Source organism: Anguilla anguilla, chromosome 7 (genome assembly GCF_013347855.1).
Source record: "Anguilla anguilla isolate fAngAng1 chromosome 7, fAngAng1.pri, whole genome shotgun sequence".
NCBI classification, from domain to species: Eukaryota; Metazoa; Chordata; class Actinopteri; order Anguilliformes; family Anguillidae; genus Anguilla; species Anguilla anguilla.
Window position 1 is genome coordinate 7,886,519 of NC_049207.1, and position 17,768 is coordinate 7,904,286.

At 43.5% G+C, this 17,768-nt stretch overlaps 1 protein-coding gene across 3 annotated transcripts; it reads right to left on the bottom strand.

Annotated features, from left to right (window-relative positions):
• Nucleotides 1-7,126: 7,126 nt before the first annotated feature.
• pfkfb3 (6-phosphofructo-2-kinase/fructose-2,6-biphosphatase 3) lies at nucleotides 7,127-17,469 on the bottom strand. 3 transcript variants are annotated; one of them, XM_035426089.1, is made up of 16 exons: nucleotides 17,100-17,469; nucleotides 15,097-15,225; nucleotides 14,715-14,811; nucleotides 14,547-14,613; nucleotides 14,180-14,254; nucleotides 13,985-14,041; nucleotides 13,582-13,706; nucleotides 13,227-13,434; nucleotides 12,952-13,098; nucleotides 12,735-12,839; nucleotides 12,036-12,165; nucleotides 11,660-11,722; nucleotides 11,491-11,555; nucleotides 11,214-11,393; nucleotides 10,972-10,994; nucleotides 7,127-9,571 (listed from the first exon to the last, which is right to left on the bottom strand). In XM_035426089.1, exons 1-16 carry the CDS (start codon nucleotides 17,179-17,181, stop codon nucleotides 9,565-9,567), a joined length of 1,560 nt encoding a protein of 519 aa, XP_035281980.1. In that variant the 5' UTR covers nucleotides 17,182-17,469; the 3' UTR covers nucleotides 7,127-9,564. The 3 variants fall into 3 exon arrangements, with proteins under 3 accessions (XP_035281980.1, XP_035281978.1, XP_035281979.1); XM_035426087.1 differs by lacking the exon at nucleotides 10,972-10,994; XM_035426088.1 differs by lacking the exon at nucleotides 10,972-10,994 and having other exon boundaries at nucleotides 11,214-11,390; nucleotides 17,100-17,468.
• Between the last annotated feature and the right edge of the window lie 299 nt (nucleotides 17,470-17,768).

Consider the following 17,768-nt stretch of genomic DNA (forward strand, 5'->3'; position numbering starts at 1 on the left):
AGAGAGAGAGAGAGAGAGGGGTCAAGAGAGTGCACGAGAGGGAGAGAGAGACTATGAATCAGACAGAAGGAGAAAGAGGAAGACATGACGTTCTGTCTAACCAGCCGAACCAGGGACACAATGCAAGCTTTTCATCAAGAGCTGGTAGACGGCAAAGCCGCAGTTTGCCTTCCACCTCACCTCTGTATGCTCTTGGAAATAAAATTTTTAAATTTTCTGAGCAATAACAAAACAAACTTATTCTATCGAGTTAATAAATTAACAAAATTGGTCGCTGTTTAGGAAACAGATGTTGAGGTCATAAGTCAGTGCTTAATTCGGATAATAGATAATTTTGGAATACACCAGGCATTGGATGATGACGCTGGAATATTTCCTGCTGTTTGCTTGTTGCCTGAGCTTGGCCGGTCACTAGTGAATGACCTGCATTGTGGCTTTCATTCTAGACTTTGCTCAAACAGAGATCGGTTTGTGCATCTCGCAGTGCTGGCCCACTCTCTGACAAACCCGTAGTATTCTGGGGTGGTGAGGGTGGAGGTGTGGACTGAGGCCTGAGCGCAGTGGCGGAGGGTTCCAGATGACAGCATTCTCGGGATTTGGGAAAAGAGTTCCATTGGTGGTATGAGGGTGGGGGGCGGAAAGAAAGAAACGGCGGGTAGTTTGTGCAATAGGCAGCAACGGGGACACCAACTGTGGATTACCCAAGTGACCCTGCCTTGGAGTTCACTGTAGCTGCATAACTTCTAGGACAGGGATTAAGAACTAATGCTGTCATAGAGGGGAACAGCCCTACCCACCTATGAAGAACCTGCCCAGGAGGTTGCTCATGGTGAGGTTAGGTGAGGTGAGGTGAAGTGGAGAGAGAACGTCAATGGTCAGAGAGGATGAGAACCATCAGATGTGACCTGACTTTGCCCTTTGAGTGAACTCTGAAATGAAATCTTCCACCAGGAAGTGGGATTGCATAAGAATAGAAACGCCAGGCAGATCACGTGATTTTGGCGGTAATGTGCTGAATTTATACTCTAGTCAGTTTCTTAATACAGGCACCCACAGTACTGAAGTTATGAAAAACGTGACTGAACGTGACTCAACTCTGACGATAGCACTGCACTGGCTTATGCTCGTTGAGAACGAGCATAATGTTTTACACTGTAGTAATATACTAGCTGGTTTGTCATGCGTGGTGTGGGCCAAATGGAGGCAAATGTCCATATTCTTTTTTTAGGACTGTTACAGTTGGTTTTCAAATGGGTATTTTTATTTCCTGTCAGTTCTTTTGGTCATCCCCCACTGTTTGTGAAACCAAACCCTGAATGGGAACTACTGAATATTGCCCAACCGCTTGATGTCCACTGAGCTCTAAAAGTGCTTGCAAGAGCGATTACCTCAGATGAGGAGCTGAGGCATGATTTCGGCACGTATGTACCAAATTTCTCAGAGAGTTGTGACAGTTGTGACAAGGTAATGAGCTGAGGCACGATTTCGGCACGTACGCACCAAATGCCTTCAAGGGTTGTGACAGTTTTGACAATTACCACAACTAAATCAAGACTAGAATCATGTTTCAAGCAGGTATTATTATTATTATTATTATTATCAATAATAATAATAATAATAATAATAATAATAATATTATTATATATGACTTTCAGCTGAATGATGGCCACACAGGTGACCCTGCTGCTAGTCCAGGTTACTTAGGGAAGTCCTATTCTCAGTAGTCATATTCTTTTCCTGTTGACCCAGGGCTGTGCCCCCAGGTGTCAGGGGACAGATGCCAGGGATATTACTGCAGTAAGAAGCGTGAGGAAACTCACGTTCACCTCGCCTCTTCTCTCCTCCTTTCTGTTTTCTTTCCGTCTACTTATTTCCTGCTGTGTGTCTGTGATTATAACTTCATCTCTCTCTCCCCTCTCTCACTCTGTGATTGAGAGCTGCTAGCATGGGAAAGGGAGTGTGTCTGCAGAAGCCAACACTGACCCAGATTTTGGTAGGCAAGGAGAGTACTGACTGAAATGCGATCCTGTCTCTTTCAAACCACACAAAGCCATGGAATACCCTCCCAGAAACACGTTCTCGCTTGATGAAGGCGTATAGCATTCCCACCTCTCTAGGGAAATGGGATGTGAGATTTTCCTCATAGCCTGATTTTCCTCATCTATTATTCATTATATATGTGGGAACTGACTGCAAGAGCTATACGAGAGAGAGAGAGTCTAGCAATGCTGTGCTCAATCAATGGCCATATTGTATTGTGAAAGGTGTTTTACGTCTCACAATAGTGGCTTGTTTGTCTCATGTACTGAAATAAGTGTATGCTAAACAAATGAAACCAGCTATAGAACACAAACACAAGAAGCAGCACCCAGGCTAATATTTCTCAATCAATAATGGTTGTCAACTGTGCTCTATAAACAGTACATCGATGTTTCTCACTATGCAGTTTATACAGTACATACAGTATGAAAGATGATATCTGAGTTTGTGCTGCACTCTAGTATCTTCCCAGCATGCTCCTTGCTGCATCACTTTTTCTGTGAGCCCTTCGTTGCCCTTGTTTGCATTTTAAAAGCCTGACTGCTGTCATATGCCTGCTGATCGAAACCACACTATCTATTCTCATTTTCATATTCATGGCTTTTCATCCAGACCTATACAGAAGCACGCACACACACATACACACAATAGCGCCAATCTCCAGCAGTATCCCTCATTATCATACATAATATTTCCCCTCTAAAATATCCAAATATATTTCTCCTCCACGCTTTCTAAAAGCACGTGTTGGCACAGTCACGTTCACCTTTCGGTGATTCTTTTAATTTTTCTTTAACTCCATCAACTCAAAGAATAGCCATATTTATTCCCACCACTGCTCTTGACCTCACGTTTTTGATCATTTTTTAAAATGCCTCTCATGTTCTCATAATTACAGTTTCACATTGTTGCTTCACTGTGCCTTTGCTCTGCTCCAGCATTGTAAAATTGCTCAACTGACGCCATCCACATTCCCAAACAGAACCTAACTGTGCAAAGTTGCATTTTTGCAGCCTGCCAATGCTCTAAGAGCAGCAGTCTTTAAAAGGACCCCAGAATTTTTATTACAACAGGGGTCAGGTGATTTAACTACGCAAGGGAACAGCTATAATTGATCAATTATAGAAAATAGCATCAAATCATCGAAACTCAGCACTACTGGACCAGGTTTGCAGACCCACTGTATTACAATTTATAATGAAACGTTTTAACAGACATATTATAAATCTACCATTCTCATTGCTTCTATTCTATGGTGGCTGAGCCAGCACAAACTGATCAATACAAATAGACTGATGAAAATCCAAGACGCTTTGTTATTCCCAGTCCTGCACAGTTCGCAACACTCATGTTTAAGCATTGTAAACTGCCCTTGACCTATTTCACAGAAAAAAAAACCATACTTTAAGGCAATGATATTCATCTTAATCTATAAACCATTCTGGGTCAGTTCATATCTCTTATCCAGTCTTAATTTTCCTACCTGTAACCATTGTTTGCAAGATATGGCAAGAAAGGTCAATGGTTAAAAGTCAAACTGATGGACTGATCTAAATGAAAAAATGAAAACAATATCAACAACATTTGTCTACAATTAATACACATGTAATCTGAGATTGCAGAACCTCATTCATTCTGTAATACTGATTTCTGAATAAACTTCCCTTAGAGGCCAGTTTGTGATAATAATTCTAAGGTCCGCAAAGCTGGGTTTTATGTGAGGCATTCATTGGTTTTGAAAAAATACATACCAGTGTGAATAAAGACCAGTGAAAAGAATGACCAAGCCATAGATACACTCTTCTATAAATTACTTTATTTATAAATTAAGTCATAGCTAACCCACCAGAGAGATTAGCAAATGTAGTAAAAATGCAAGAATAATAGCACTAGTACCCAATAATTGAGATTATATGTACAGCATTGCTCTATTTGAGAATATATAAATTTTTATTGTTGAAGTGATACAATATTTATCATTTGCAAAGCTGTACACGTGAAGGTAGCCGTAGGATAACATCACAAGGTCACCAGATTTCACAACAGAAGTGAATGCATGGCATGCTTCCGAGAGAATTAACGGCAACAAACTGTAGCGGGAAAAAAAAAAAAGATGATGTCAGTGAAGTGTTGGTCATCATCAGGGGAGAGGACCTCAACTGAGGGCAGTCAGAAACAAAGAGGGGAAAAGCCCTTTCCATCATCAGTGACAGTAAACCCACTCCCAAACTGTAGAGGAGGCACCTCCTTCCTCTGCCTCGCCACCGCACCATGCATTCAGGGGTACTCTTGTGTGAAATGGGGAAAGTCCCCGGTGGATAGCCGATTAATCCCCCTCCTTTCTCTCTCTCTATGGTGGTGAGGCCCGATGGACAGGACCCGTAATGCAGCCCAGTGAAGTGTGCCACTGACTCACCCAGCCTCACTACCCTCCCCCCCCCCACCCCCCCAAAACTCACCCTACCGGAACCTCCCCATTCCAGTACAGAGCCTCATCAACTGCCTCCCGGTACAGGATCCCACGCACACACGCTGTGTAGGACTTACAGCCCATTGTGTACATACCATCATATTCATTATTTTATTTCAAATCAGATGTGCTGGAGTACGGAGCCAGCAAAACTTGTGCCACTGTCCGAACACTTTTGCAGTTAACTGCATATGCTACTTCCGTAATGTGACACACTTTCCTTAAATCATGTGTATTTAGCACTAGCACTGCACCACAATGTAAAATATAACACGATATTGCTTCTTCCTTGTGTTGTTTGTATTGAGATACACAGTCCCAGCACTGCAGGGAACAGACAATAGGTTACTAGTAAAATTCCTCTCCACTGTCCTTGTCTAAGTTCCCTGGTTATCACCTGTGGAAAATTTACACACACTTGGGGTAAACCAATAACTACAATACATAACTGGACAAAATGAGGTGTGGATGAAAGCAACCTGAAGCGGCAGAACTGTGTCACGCCAGCGTGGCCTTCCCTAATGACCCTCACGTGAGGATATTATTACTGTCAATGCCTGTGTCTTCCTGTTTCCTGTCATGGAAAGATTCTAGCCGGGAGAAAGGTCAACAAGGCCTCCTGGAGCATTGAGAAATATGTGCAATAAATAACACAGGTCTTTTACCATCTGCGATGTCTGGGCAGTCACATGGTTTTCTTTATCAGGCTTCACGTGATTGCTCTGGCGATGAGGTGGAGGGCTCGGTGGGTGCGTTTGGTTATCAGCGTTGGCATGATGATGATCTCATCTCAAGGCCTCTTGTGTTTATATGGCTGGACTCGAGAGAGTACCTTGAGGTGAGCCATGGCTCCAGGCCCTGGAGAGGATATCCTGTGAGCGTCTGATTGGCTGAAAGCCAGTTCCTGGCTGAGTCGGGTTCCGGGGGCCCTCTGTGGAGTAAGTCACATGAGCAACAGGAAGAAAACTATTAAGGGAAGGACATGTGGTCACACAAAGGAATGTGGAATCTTTTGACTGAAAATTCAGTTTTGGCCTGGATTTAACAGGATGGATAGAAAGAGTGATAGAGAGCTAATTTTCAAATCTTTCATCAGTATTCAGGTTCTATTTCCAATGGACCAACCATTAGACCACAGGATCAACCAGCTAGATGCAGATGTAGAAGGCTCATTACATCTGAAACTGGTTTACTGTGTTGTATTTATTATCATCTGCGGAAGTATTTCTCCATGACAACTTCTCAAGTTTTTCAGTAACCATAGAATGTCTGTTGTTTATGTCAATTTACAAGAAGGCTGCTTGCTTACGACAAAACTGAAACCACTGGAGCATGATGCAACCTTTCGCAGCTGCTACAAGAAACCATTTTAAAAAAGAGACACCATTAGAGGACAAGGCTTGTTCAAAAGTACTTAGGAAAAAACGAGTTAAAACTTTCAGAGAATCCAGTTTCTCTTCCAGCCCCCTGGACTTTTTAAGCTGCTGTGGCATTTCCCAAGCAATGACGAGACTAAGCTGGTGCTGGGCTGCTGTGGTCATGTGACCCCCATAGGGAAGCACTTAGGTGAGGTGTACATGGCAGCAGTCACATAGGCACACTGACAGTTACAGTGGTTGTCACTGACGACACGCCGTCCTGTGATTCAGACTGCGCAGTCAGCCAGTGCTGGCACGTAGGCACCAAATCCTAAGTCTCTAATTCAGCAGGGCAGGCACAGTCCCATTTCAGGATATCTACCTCATGGTGAGATAATGAGACTAGGCCTTTGACAGTTTGGCCCTTAACCGTTTGGATGACAAAATGGTGTGCAAAGCATATTCAGTGTGTGCGAAGCTGGTCTTTGCTGTTCGCTTTAGCAACCCTGGAAATATTCAGTTCTGCATTTTGCCTATCTCTGTAATCATTGCTGAAGTTCTGCATTGACTCTAACATGTTCCTTTTCCCGTGTCACTGAAACGCAACAGTGGAAACACTGAAGACAAAAATAAAAACGGACAGAGCTCTGCTCTGTGCTGTGAATATTGTTATTTCTTGGTTTTTGCCTAACTGCCAGGAAGCTAAGAATGGATTTTCAAGTAGGGTCTTGGATTCAGGCTTTCTATAAGGCTTGCTTTTAAATTTTAGGTTTTAGGTCCTTTTTTCTGTTCGGAAGCGATACGCAGCAATCCATTAAAGACATCTCTCAAAATGTTCTCTAGCACTAGAATGCAGTCAGTAGGATTACTGCGGAATTGAATTACTGGTGGAAGTGGGCCAGCGTGATCCAGTGCTGTGGCTAAACTGATTGGCTTGTGCAGGCACGACCCGAGGTGTCAGAACAGGGCTGTGACACACACACACACACACACACCCCCCCCCCACCCACCCCCCCCGAGACCTGACAGAAGTCACATAGTCCCTTTCCCTGCAGTCCACGTCTCCCATGAAGCACCTTTGATTGTAAGCAAACTGCACAGTAAAGTGCAGCTACACTGGAAGATGATGCTAAGCTGAGCATATTGTTCAACCAGTCGAAACAACTACAGTAAAAGCATTTTCAATCACAACTGTACCGATAGCATTTACAGTAAGTGATATCACAAATGTAAAATGTAAAAAAATAAAGACCAGATGTTTCTCTTTCAGATAATTTATTGGTCCAGAAAAATCAAAGGACATACATGTTGAAAAGGCATTCTTTGTTAGTCAAATGTGTGCAATTCACACAAAAATACAGACAGTAAAAAAAATTTAAAAAAAACAACAAAAAAGATGAAACAGGATGTCACAATTCTACAGAAAGGGTCTTAATAGTTCACATATTAAATAAGGTTGTCTTGGTGTGAAATCCACTCCAATACAGCTTTTCCCTGGAGAGCCAAATACAAAGTTTGCAATAGGGTACATATTTCAAAATGAAGGTGCAACATTTGTTAAGAGCAACCTCTACTTTAAGTGTAGCAAATAGAAAGTTATTACTTTGGTACATTTGACCAGTATCTGCTGGCTGATGATGAAAAGCTTTTACAAATCTTTACACAAATAGTTTCTCCAAAGAATAATAAATAAAAAATATATGCAAAATAATTCAAGCCATTATTCAAGTACTAGCAGCAAATAAATACAACAAAACAAAATATTTTTCTTGTCAGTTTACTTGAAAAAAACTAGGTGATAAAATGTCCTTCAAATCATGTGACCAAATGATTTCTTAGTGAATTTAAATTTATGCAATTTTGAATATAAGCATATTCTTGTTAACATTCACTCATACATGGGTTGTATCATTTTGTCAACACATTCTGATTATACAAAAACATAACTGGTTCTGTACACTACAGCAAATTAAAGTGATCCGTAGTCTATACCCATGATGCTAAGCTTTGACAGCACTTTAAGAAAAGTAAAAATAACAATAGAATTAAATTAACTGTAAAATTAGTAATTAAAAGTGAAGACAAGGTAGTGACAGACTGCCAGAGCAGTCTACTAGAATAAGGATCAGTGATATTCCAAGATCAGAGAAGTGCTGTCTCCCATTCCAAGTGTGAAATCTCATTAAAGACTCGCTGACCGTGCAAGAAATGGAGCAGGCACTGTGGGTAGTACATTTCCATACCTTCCAAACATACATATCATTACAAGATTAATCCAAACACATTCATCATCCTACGACAATAATAATAATGAGAACACTGAATAAACATGTATGTTTTTCTTTTTTTTGTGGTTTTTCAAGTTACAAGCATTAAGGTGGTTCACCCTATTAAGACTTGTTAACTCTGATAATTACACAGTGCAGAAGACAGGTTGAAATGTTTCATTGCCATTTGAAACATGTTGACGAATATGCATGTGCACCGAAAATGTTTCAGAGAACTTGCATATCACAAAATAGTTTATAATAAATTCCCCAAACCACAAACGGGACTGAATAAGTTCTTATTTAACTGCTCAGAAATCCTTCACCAGTTACAAGGCAGAGAATAAATCTCAACAACATTCATGACAAAACTAAATTGAAATATATCCAGTAAAAAAGAAACATGAAAGTACAATCTTTTCAAATAAATATAAAAATTAAAAACTACTTTACTTCATTCTCTAAATAACATGTGCATTTAGGGCCAATGTTTGCTTGATACTGTGCAACAAAATGCATGCAAATTTAACTTCGCAGTCGAGAAAAAAAAACTGTGTGAAGCTTGCATGCTATCGGCTTCTGAATCAATGAATCTGCAAGCTTTTAAGATCTGTGTATGATTTCACATCATCCAGCTCTCACAGAAGAGGAAGCAAAAACCTTGGTGAAGGAGATTTAGACATTTAGACAAACCAGTCTCAACTGTTTCGGCATTGCACTTGTTTGCCACAGTAACACTTCCTCTAACACCATGATGACACTAAAGCACCTCTAACCAGGACAGGAATAAGTTGCCTAAAAAAATATGGTGAAATGCTGGAAAATAATTATAACAGAAATGAGGCAAATCGCTGTCCTATCCTGTGTGAAAAGAAGAAATATCAGAAATAACTGTTACACCTTTGAAAATGCTGTTCTGTGAGAGACCACGCAAGATCAAATGTTTACATAGTTCGTGAAGGCTATAACATTTCAATTAATCAGAGTGAGACTTCAACTTCCATTACAAAAAATAAATAAATTTAAAAATAAAAAGAAAAACACAACCTGTTTTACATTTTTTACATATAATAAAAACTCCCTTTCCACTCCCATTCATTTTAACTTTACACTACTTACAAATTGAATCTTGGATGATGGAGGATATTTACAGGAACACAAAGGTGTGCACGTGTACTATAAGCACTTACAGATTACAGCGAGACATTCATTTACAGGACTGTAGAAAAACGATCACCTTGCCACCATGCTCAGGGCAGCAATTCATCCCAAACAGAGATCCCCGGAGATTAAGCCCAGCCAGAATAAAACTGAAAAATCAATGTTCCGACACATCCTGTGTGCAAAGTCAGGTGACGGTGATGGTGATGTGGAGATGGGCCTCAGTGGTAGTGCTGGAAAAGCTCGTGGAGATCCGAGGCACATCGCTTCAGGTTCTGTAAAGGACAAAGGCACAGACACGCAGTGGTTAGCTGGCTGCACCATCGCACACTCCAAAATTTGGGGTGAATAACACAAAAGCAAGGCACAGCATCTCAACACAGCAGGCAAATTCAGCAGCGGTTCAAATCATGAACTTCGGCCATCGTCGCCATACCCAGTGAAGCAGAGCCTTTTGTGCTTTTCCCCAAACCCTAAACTTGTGTATGATCTAAACTCCTAAAAGTTACTCTGGATTCCATTTTCCTAATGGATATAATGTACGTTACAGAACGGATGAAAAAAAAAAAAAAAATGTATACTAGGCCAGTCCCTTCCGATTTAACATTTACCATGGAGGCCAAACCAGTGGTGTTTGTTTTTGAGGGTCAGACCTCTCCAAGCAGAAGTAACATCTGGTCAGAGGGGAGATCATTTAGACCCAGCGTGGGCATTACATATCCACCTCACTCTTACTCAGTCACATATCACACTACTCAATTTCGAAACGTTCCCGCATGGAATAACCCAACCTCAAGCCTCCTGGTATCCAAGCCCAGTGACCAGCTGTGTCAATACAATAGAAAGAGACAGGATTTCCATATAAGGTCAAACCCATTTCTCCCCATTCACACGAGAATTCTGAACTCTGGAGAGCACAGTTTCACAATTCTGGCAGAGCAGAGGGTAGGACTATCAGTCAGAACTAGTCCGATTTAACAAGCAAAAAGCGACAGAGTGCAGCACCCCAATCTACCGACTTTGAAATGAAAGCACGGGGACAACAGTGAGATAATGGAAAACTGTGCCTTCAGACAGAGCGAGTAAAAAAAAAAAATGAATGGAAAGAGAGAACATGAGTGTTACTGATCTTCAGGTCTAACTGCTGAAGGGATTCCTCCAGAGCTCTGGGGGGGGGGGGGGGGGGGGGGTACTGTACATTTAGGTAAAGCTACAGGACAGGCTGTGAAATTGCTCATGGACCTTGTGCAATGCTCCTTTCTTTTGGGAGAGGAAAGAATTAGGCAGGCAGCCAAGTAAAGCCATGATGTCACAGATAAGGAGGGGTGGGGAGAGGAGAACGGAAGAGAAGAATGTGCTGTACAGTACTGTTTGAGGGCAGAGCACGAGAATAAGAGTCTTATATTTAACCACATGCTCAGATTAGAAACATCAGCATTGGTCTTGCCCGGAAGATACAGTGGACACTGCAATGCAACGTAGCACACCATTCGACTCATGCAATATTCTATGCATTGACCATCTAATATAGTATCTGTTATGCCCTCTTTGTAGTAAAATAATAATAAAACCACTGCACTCGGGTAACAGGCATGACCTTTTCTACTCTCTTGGTTTCTGAAGAGAGATAAAGCATTTGGGTTAGTGAACTGAAGAATGAGCGAGATGTACTTACAGATAAACTCTACCAAGCTGAAGCTAAAGAGAAGATGAGGAACAAAAAAAAAAGGTAGAAGAGGAAGTGAAGGAACTACTCAAAGATGAAATGGCAGAAACAGAAAGATGATGCAAGAAATACACAGGAGTGAGAAACACTGGCCAGAAGATGACAGGAGAAGAGGGTGGGGGACCAGGCGTTGTGAGCAACGGGGTGTTTGGAGAAACTCAAATCAGTGACTGAAGGGTGCACGAGCTCACCTGTCCCAGGTGGGCCAAGGGGAGGGGCGAGGTGGAGCAGCGGGACAGGGGGGCGGGGGCGACCTCAGGGATGGAGCGACCGTCCAGGAGGTCGAAGCGCGGCTTCTTGAAGGGCTCGGGGCTGGTCAGCGGCGTGATGCTGTTCCGCCGTATGAGCGTGATGGGGCTCTTCTGGACCTGCTGATCACAGGGGGAAAAGGGGTCAAGGGTCAGGCCTTCCCTACATGCAACGCTGCCGGGAGACTGACAAGAGATATAAAACGGCGGGTGGGCATACCTCAGGCCTGTCCCTGTGCGTGTTCACAGCATCCACGTTCAGTGAGATCGACTCCACTTTACATCCTGCGCACAGAAACAAAATGCCGATTAATGCCGATCGCCATGGCAACGCGCAGTCACCACGCAGAGTGAAAGGGCACGTAAGGAACGTTCCGGGTGATTCTCACCATAAGCAACGGGGGTGAGCTTCAGCACTGTGTGGAGGGGGCACTTCAGGTACGGCATCTCATCTGAAACACAGGTCAGGGATCACGTCAGAAATCACATACGGATGAGAAAACGGTAACGGTACAGCTAGGCTTCAGAATCTGGTCAGTAATATGCTTTCCAGTCATTTTCACTGAAGCTCCAAGTCAGGGAGGGGGAAAAAAAAAACACTGCGCAATGCACTCCAGCTGTGCTGACAGGAAATTAAGTCTACAGCCTCTCCTGAGTGCTTAGCAACCGTGTGCCATTTGAAACTGCAGGTATGCAAAGTATGCAAACTGGGAGTGGCGGCCGATCGGAAAAGAGGGGGCAGCGGCGGTCGGGAAGGCGGCTCACCTGCGCTCTTGTCCAGGAAGTAGGCCAGCAGGCAGCGCATGACGGCCTGGTGACAGATGACCATGACGTTCTCCCGCCGCTCGAGCTCCATGATGACCGGCTCCACCCGCTGGACCAGGTCCTGGTACGACTACGGGGGGAGGGGGGGGGACAGTGGCAAAGTCAAAAATGGCTGCCAAGCCAAGAACACGGTCAGCTTTATCAGGGTTTTAAGATTAGAACACTAGAGCACTGGCATGATGTCGGGGGGGGAGGGGGGGGGGTGACTGGTGAATTAAGCTTCGTTAAAAATACAGGCCACTTATGTTAAAAGAAAAATAAGCGGACTCAAAAACAGAGCAGCCGCAGCTTTAATGGCAGCTTCACAGCCGTGTGGAGAGCTGAACTGGCACGGCTTGGTTAGAGCTATGTGCCTTCGTTTCAGCCTAGCTACCCGACTAACGAGCTGAGTCAGTTCCCTCCTATTCCAGTTTCAGCCTCTTTCTCTCTCGCTCTCTGGAGAGAACATGAAGAACAAGCCATCAGCCACATGCAGAAACTCCCTACCTCCCTACCAGTAGGAGGAGAGGGTGTAACATCAGCAACGGCACAGTGCATTAGTCACACTGCATTCCTTATTGCAGGTTCACTGCCAGTGAGGGAACATCAGGTCTTTCCCAAGCGTATTTAAATGTACTTAGCGAGATGATTAGCGCGTACCTCTCCCGTGGGGTAACGGTAGTAGAATTTGTCCTGGTCTCTCAGAGCAAACTCTTCCGGGAACTTCTCCTTCACCTCGTCGTAGGTCATCTCCTCACACACACCCTGCAGCCAGCGAGATGTTGCCCGATCAGAGAGTATAACACACCACGCACACGCACACACGCATACACACACACACACAGACCACAGACATATTAAATAAGCTGGCACTCACAGCATCGATCTCGTTGAGAGCCTTCCACTGCTCGTAGGGTACGCCCAGCGCCTCGGCCGTCTGGATGCTCCTGCGCAGCTGACTGGTGCAGACCCGCAGGTCCTTCAGGTTCTGCTCCTCCACGAACGTGGACAGGGCTCGGGCAAACTGCAAGGCGACCAGCAGAGAAAAGATTAAAAACCCATCTGCCGTTGTGCATCTCGGTCTCAGAGGATCCATCTGGCTGCCCAACCCACCGCCGCCCCACCCAGATGTAACAAGGTGCGTCTCCGTACCTTTCTACCCTGGGACGAAAGGCCAGAGTCTCCGCCCAGTCGGCCCTGCAGGTTGTGTTCGCTCTCGCCATGGCGACAGAGGTAGATGGTGCGTGACTGGACGTGTATGTTCATCAGGTAGTACACGATCTTGCTCTGGATGTGATCCTGGATGCGGTTCACCAGGAACCGTCGGCCGACATCGACGACCTTGATGAAAGACATGTTCCTGGAATCGGCACGAAGGGGGGGGATTAAATGCCGCACGCGCTCCTTTCACCTTGCCGTTCAGAGAGTTCAGAAATCCAACACTACAACGCCGAAAAAAAACTGGTGGGCCAAATCACACGCAACTGCCCGGCAGGCGCATAGATACCTGTCGTACTGGTCCGGGTCCAGAGGCTCGTATGACTGCCGGTAGCATTCGATCCTCTTCTGAAAGTCCTCCAAGGCGTCCACCTTGTTGCAGTCCTGATAGTCCGGAGAGGACACCTTCACTTCCTGTCACAAAACAGAGAGCGCAGAGCAAGGTGACGCCCTGAACAGAGCGGGATCGGTCAGACTCAGTAAATCACCAGCACTGTCATGGCTAAATCATCCAACCCAACTTAACAGAGAAGTAAGGAGAACATGCAAAATACAGCAATACAAAGCGACTGTAAACACGAAGCAGGGACTTTCTGCTGCCAGACTTGGCTTTCTGATGTCAGATTTTGATTACAGTGCTGGAGGCTGCAGAGCAAAGGTGTTCCAAGACAGCATTAAGATATCTAACTCACCATGATGTTGGTCGCGATGACGCTAGGGTCTTCACACACCGACTCAATGAAAAATACCTGCAGGAACAGAGTGGAAACATAAGCATTCATAATTTTTTGAAAATGTTCAAGATTGGTTTCCCCCCCCCCATACATAAATAAATCACCACCATACAATTCTTAACAGAAAGCGCAGCTACAGCAATGCATTCTCACCTTGAATCCATTCTCACTGCCGAAATTCAAGATCATGTCCCTTCTGTTCCTTGTTGTGTTGGTAGCATCGAAGACCTGCAGGATAAGAAAATAAAACTGGTCATCTTGAGGAAAAGAATGCATCAAAGTCCAATTATATTGACTACATATATAGTAAATGATCATTTATGGCAGACTTCATTGCTGCACAGCTAGCCTGGGAAGACTGAAAGAAGAATGATCACAGACTGCCCTTAATTACTTCTCTGTGGACTGGAATAAATAGTCAAATAATCCCAAGGGCCTGAAGATATTTTTACAGCTTTCCTTTTCAAAGGATACAATTTATTTCTACAGAGAAAAGCTTTATTTAAAACAGTTTACTCACAGCGATCTGGCCACCTTCTTCTGTCAGGTAAGCCTTGACGTCTCTCAGAGCGGCCAAGGCACATTGCCTGTGGGGGTAAAACAAACCAGACGCACTGATAAGCATGCCCCTTCACCTCAGCCCTTTCAAATGAGGAGATCCAAAATAAAAGGGAAACCAATCACTCACTGTCTGATTTTCACCGCGTCCTGGTTGTCGGGTTTGAAGAAGTCGTAAGAGCTGTACTGCTTCACGGCCTCCCGCCGATACTCTCCGACGTTGAACACTAAAATACAAACAGGCAAATAATCAATTAATAAACACAAGCGAGTGTCAACTCTTTATTCAACCTGGATAGTAAATAACACTTATCACAACCTGAAGACATGTAATATTGGTGCCCACAAAAACACTAAAGTAGAGTGAACTCAGTGGGGTTCCAAAGGTGCCCCAAATTCTGTTATCAGCTCAAACATAATAGCATTAAAAAAAACAGCTAAAATTACCACAGCAAAACTATGAGCTGCACAGAAAACACAGATGGAAAATCTGATTCTCCAGGCAGGCCTACCTTTAGTGGGCAGCCCGATCCAGTTGAGGTAGCGGGTCAGTTTCCTGGACATGTAGGTCTTGCCGCGCGCTGGCAGGCCGACCATCACGATCACAGTGGGGGGGTTGGCGAGGTGGGGGCCTCCCGTACCTGAGCAAGAGAGAGCAGAGCCGCACACCGTTAGGGTGTCGCTGTATGGCAACAAACACACTGAAACTCCACTTTTTTACAGAATCACCAAACACCACAAATAAGCCAACTTCAAACAAGACCTTCCCACCATCCACTTCTCTCTCAGGTTTGTGTGTACGGGCAGCCGTGCACAAATATCAGATTTTTGTTAAGGTCAAAGAAAGCTTTTTAAAGATTCTGAGGACAGTAACATCATACAAACGAAAATAAATAGGCTACATTTCAGTCAATAGAAAAGAATTACAGAGAATGTAGGCCCAAAATCTGCAGTTAAGTAACAAAATGTACAAAGTCAGAACGCACGCACTGGTGTGTCTACATCTCAGTTCATTTGGTAAGATGCAACCGTCGCAGACATGATGTTGGCATAAATGACATTGCAAAATTGTGTAAATAAAGAAAATGTGTGAATTTAAAACATGGACATGTACCAGTACAAAACACCCCCGCTCAGCATACTAAAATACACCCCCTATTCCATATCTAGAACCGCATGTGAGATGCACAGAATGCAGATAGTATAGCTTGTATTGCTCCACCACATTGCCACTATATGCATTTATTATATACAAATAAAATGAGCCCACACACACACGCCTAAATATGGGGCAATGCAAGCCAATGCAATACAACATCATGTAGACCGTGTTTATCCTTTCATGTAGACCGTGTTTATCCTTTCATAGGTAACACTGATGTTCTCCACAAATGTGTTCTCCATGCCAATGTAATGTACTGTAAAGGGCAAATAGGACACAGAACATTAAATGAAGCTGAAGATCACAATGGAAAAATATTTGCCAAAAGATAAAATATTTTAACCCTCTAAGGTGTAAGATCTGTTATTAGAATGTTCTTAATTTAACATTCTAATGCTGATGTAACAGCCACTACTGGTAAATGAATGCAATGGAGTTCTAGGACACAGACTTGGAATTCTTGGGGGGGAAACATTCCAAAAAACAAACTCGTCGAAGTGTTAATTATTTTTCAGGTATGACCATAAGAAAATGACAGGTAACATGTCAAGGAGATTGCGACAAGCATGCGTTTAATATGCACCAAGTGTTCTGCATGATGGCGTTCCGCTAGTTACTGCTATTCGCTTTCGACCTGCATCTGCGGAAATCTCGCTGCCAAATGACAACGCTGCACAACATCGAACACCGCAGACAGTCCGATCATTACCCTAACGATAAAACCGAGTCACTGGACATAAACAGTCAACCAATGGCGCATGTCACCGGACTAGCTAGGTGCCGGTAAACGTTGGTCAGTATCACAGCCCCTTAGTGAGCCAGGATGTGAGCGAGCGGAATGCACCGGTTCACTGTTGCTAACGTGTGCGTCATCTTGGTAGGAAGTCGGTGGAAATGACGTTTACGCGTTAGATATGCAACTAACGGGGTTCATTTCCACTGCGTTGGGGAATTTGTACAATTCCTTTGAAACTTAAACATGCTAAAATATATAATAATTGAATTAATTATAATATTTTATATACTGAAACACATAAAAAAAGCACTGTAATTCATCCACGAAACAGATGAGCGAGCTGGCTTGCCAGATGCACCTGAATGATGTAGGCCTACCCGCATGGTAATGACGCGAGTCCCAGGCAAGGGTATGCCATGGTTGTATCAGAAATAAACGAAAATACAAATGTAACATTAACTAGATCCCCTCTTAATAGAGACCTTGTCTATGTCGATCTCACTTAGCCAGCACTGGCTACAAAATCTATTCAAATATGCGGGTTGGTTAATTTAAAAACGATATGGCCAGAGTAACCGGCTACATGTATCGTAGATGTGTTAACAAACGCAACTTACATCTTCGAGGTACCGCTGGTTTATCATCCTTAGACGGAATCCAGATTTTTTGGATCCTGTTCTGGGTAAGCTCTCTTGGCATTCCTTATTGGTGATAAATGAGAAGGAAGAACTAACTTGATCTAATTTAAATCTGTCAAAGAATAGCTGCAATAGGCACCAAGTTGCCTTTAAGAATAGCTCTATGGAAAATCAGCAAGCAAAAACAAGTTCTTCTGATGCCGGTTTCTTTCTCGATCAGAATCTACAACTCAACGATTAATTGTGGTTAGTAAAAAAAACAAATAAACCACGCTCTTGTGTATACTCAAAATGCTCAGTCTCCTACTACTTTCCTTATTCAAACCGCGTCTCTCATCCCCTATTTAAGCACAAAAGCCGGGCGAGCAACGTGACTGTAGTGACGCTCAATAGGCGTGTACCACATTCAGGGATTCCCTTGGTGTCTGTTACGTTGCGCCCTCATGTGGGATAAAATGTGTGTGCAGCTTAATTGATAAAGCAACACGTTTAGCTGCCTTTCCTGAATGTTAGGCTATAGTTACAAAGCCAACAATAATCATGTCAAAGCAGGCTCAGGGTTGATATTTTGTATATGTCTTACTCGAAAGACTTAGTTTAACGTATTTGTCCAATCGTAACGTAAGTTCCAATCACAATTTGGGGTGG

Bases quoted from the DNA above. Each gene is read 5' to 3' on its own strand.
- pfkfb3 (XM_035426087.1), bottom strand. From the start codon at position 17,181: ATGCCAAGAGAGCTTACCCAGAACAGGATCCAAAAAATCTGGATTCCG. The intron at 13,435-13,581 runs GTATCTATGCGC...TGCCGATTCCAG, and splicing joins GACCCGGACCAGTACGACAG to GAACATGTCTTTCATCAAGG. The intron at 11,723-12,035 runs GTGAGCCGCCTT...CCTGTGTTTCAG, and splicing joins CTTCCTGGACAAGAGCGCAG to ATGAGATGCCGTACCTGAAG.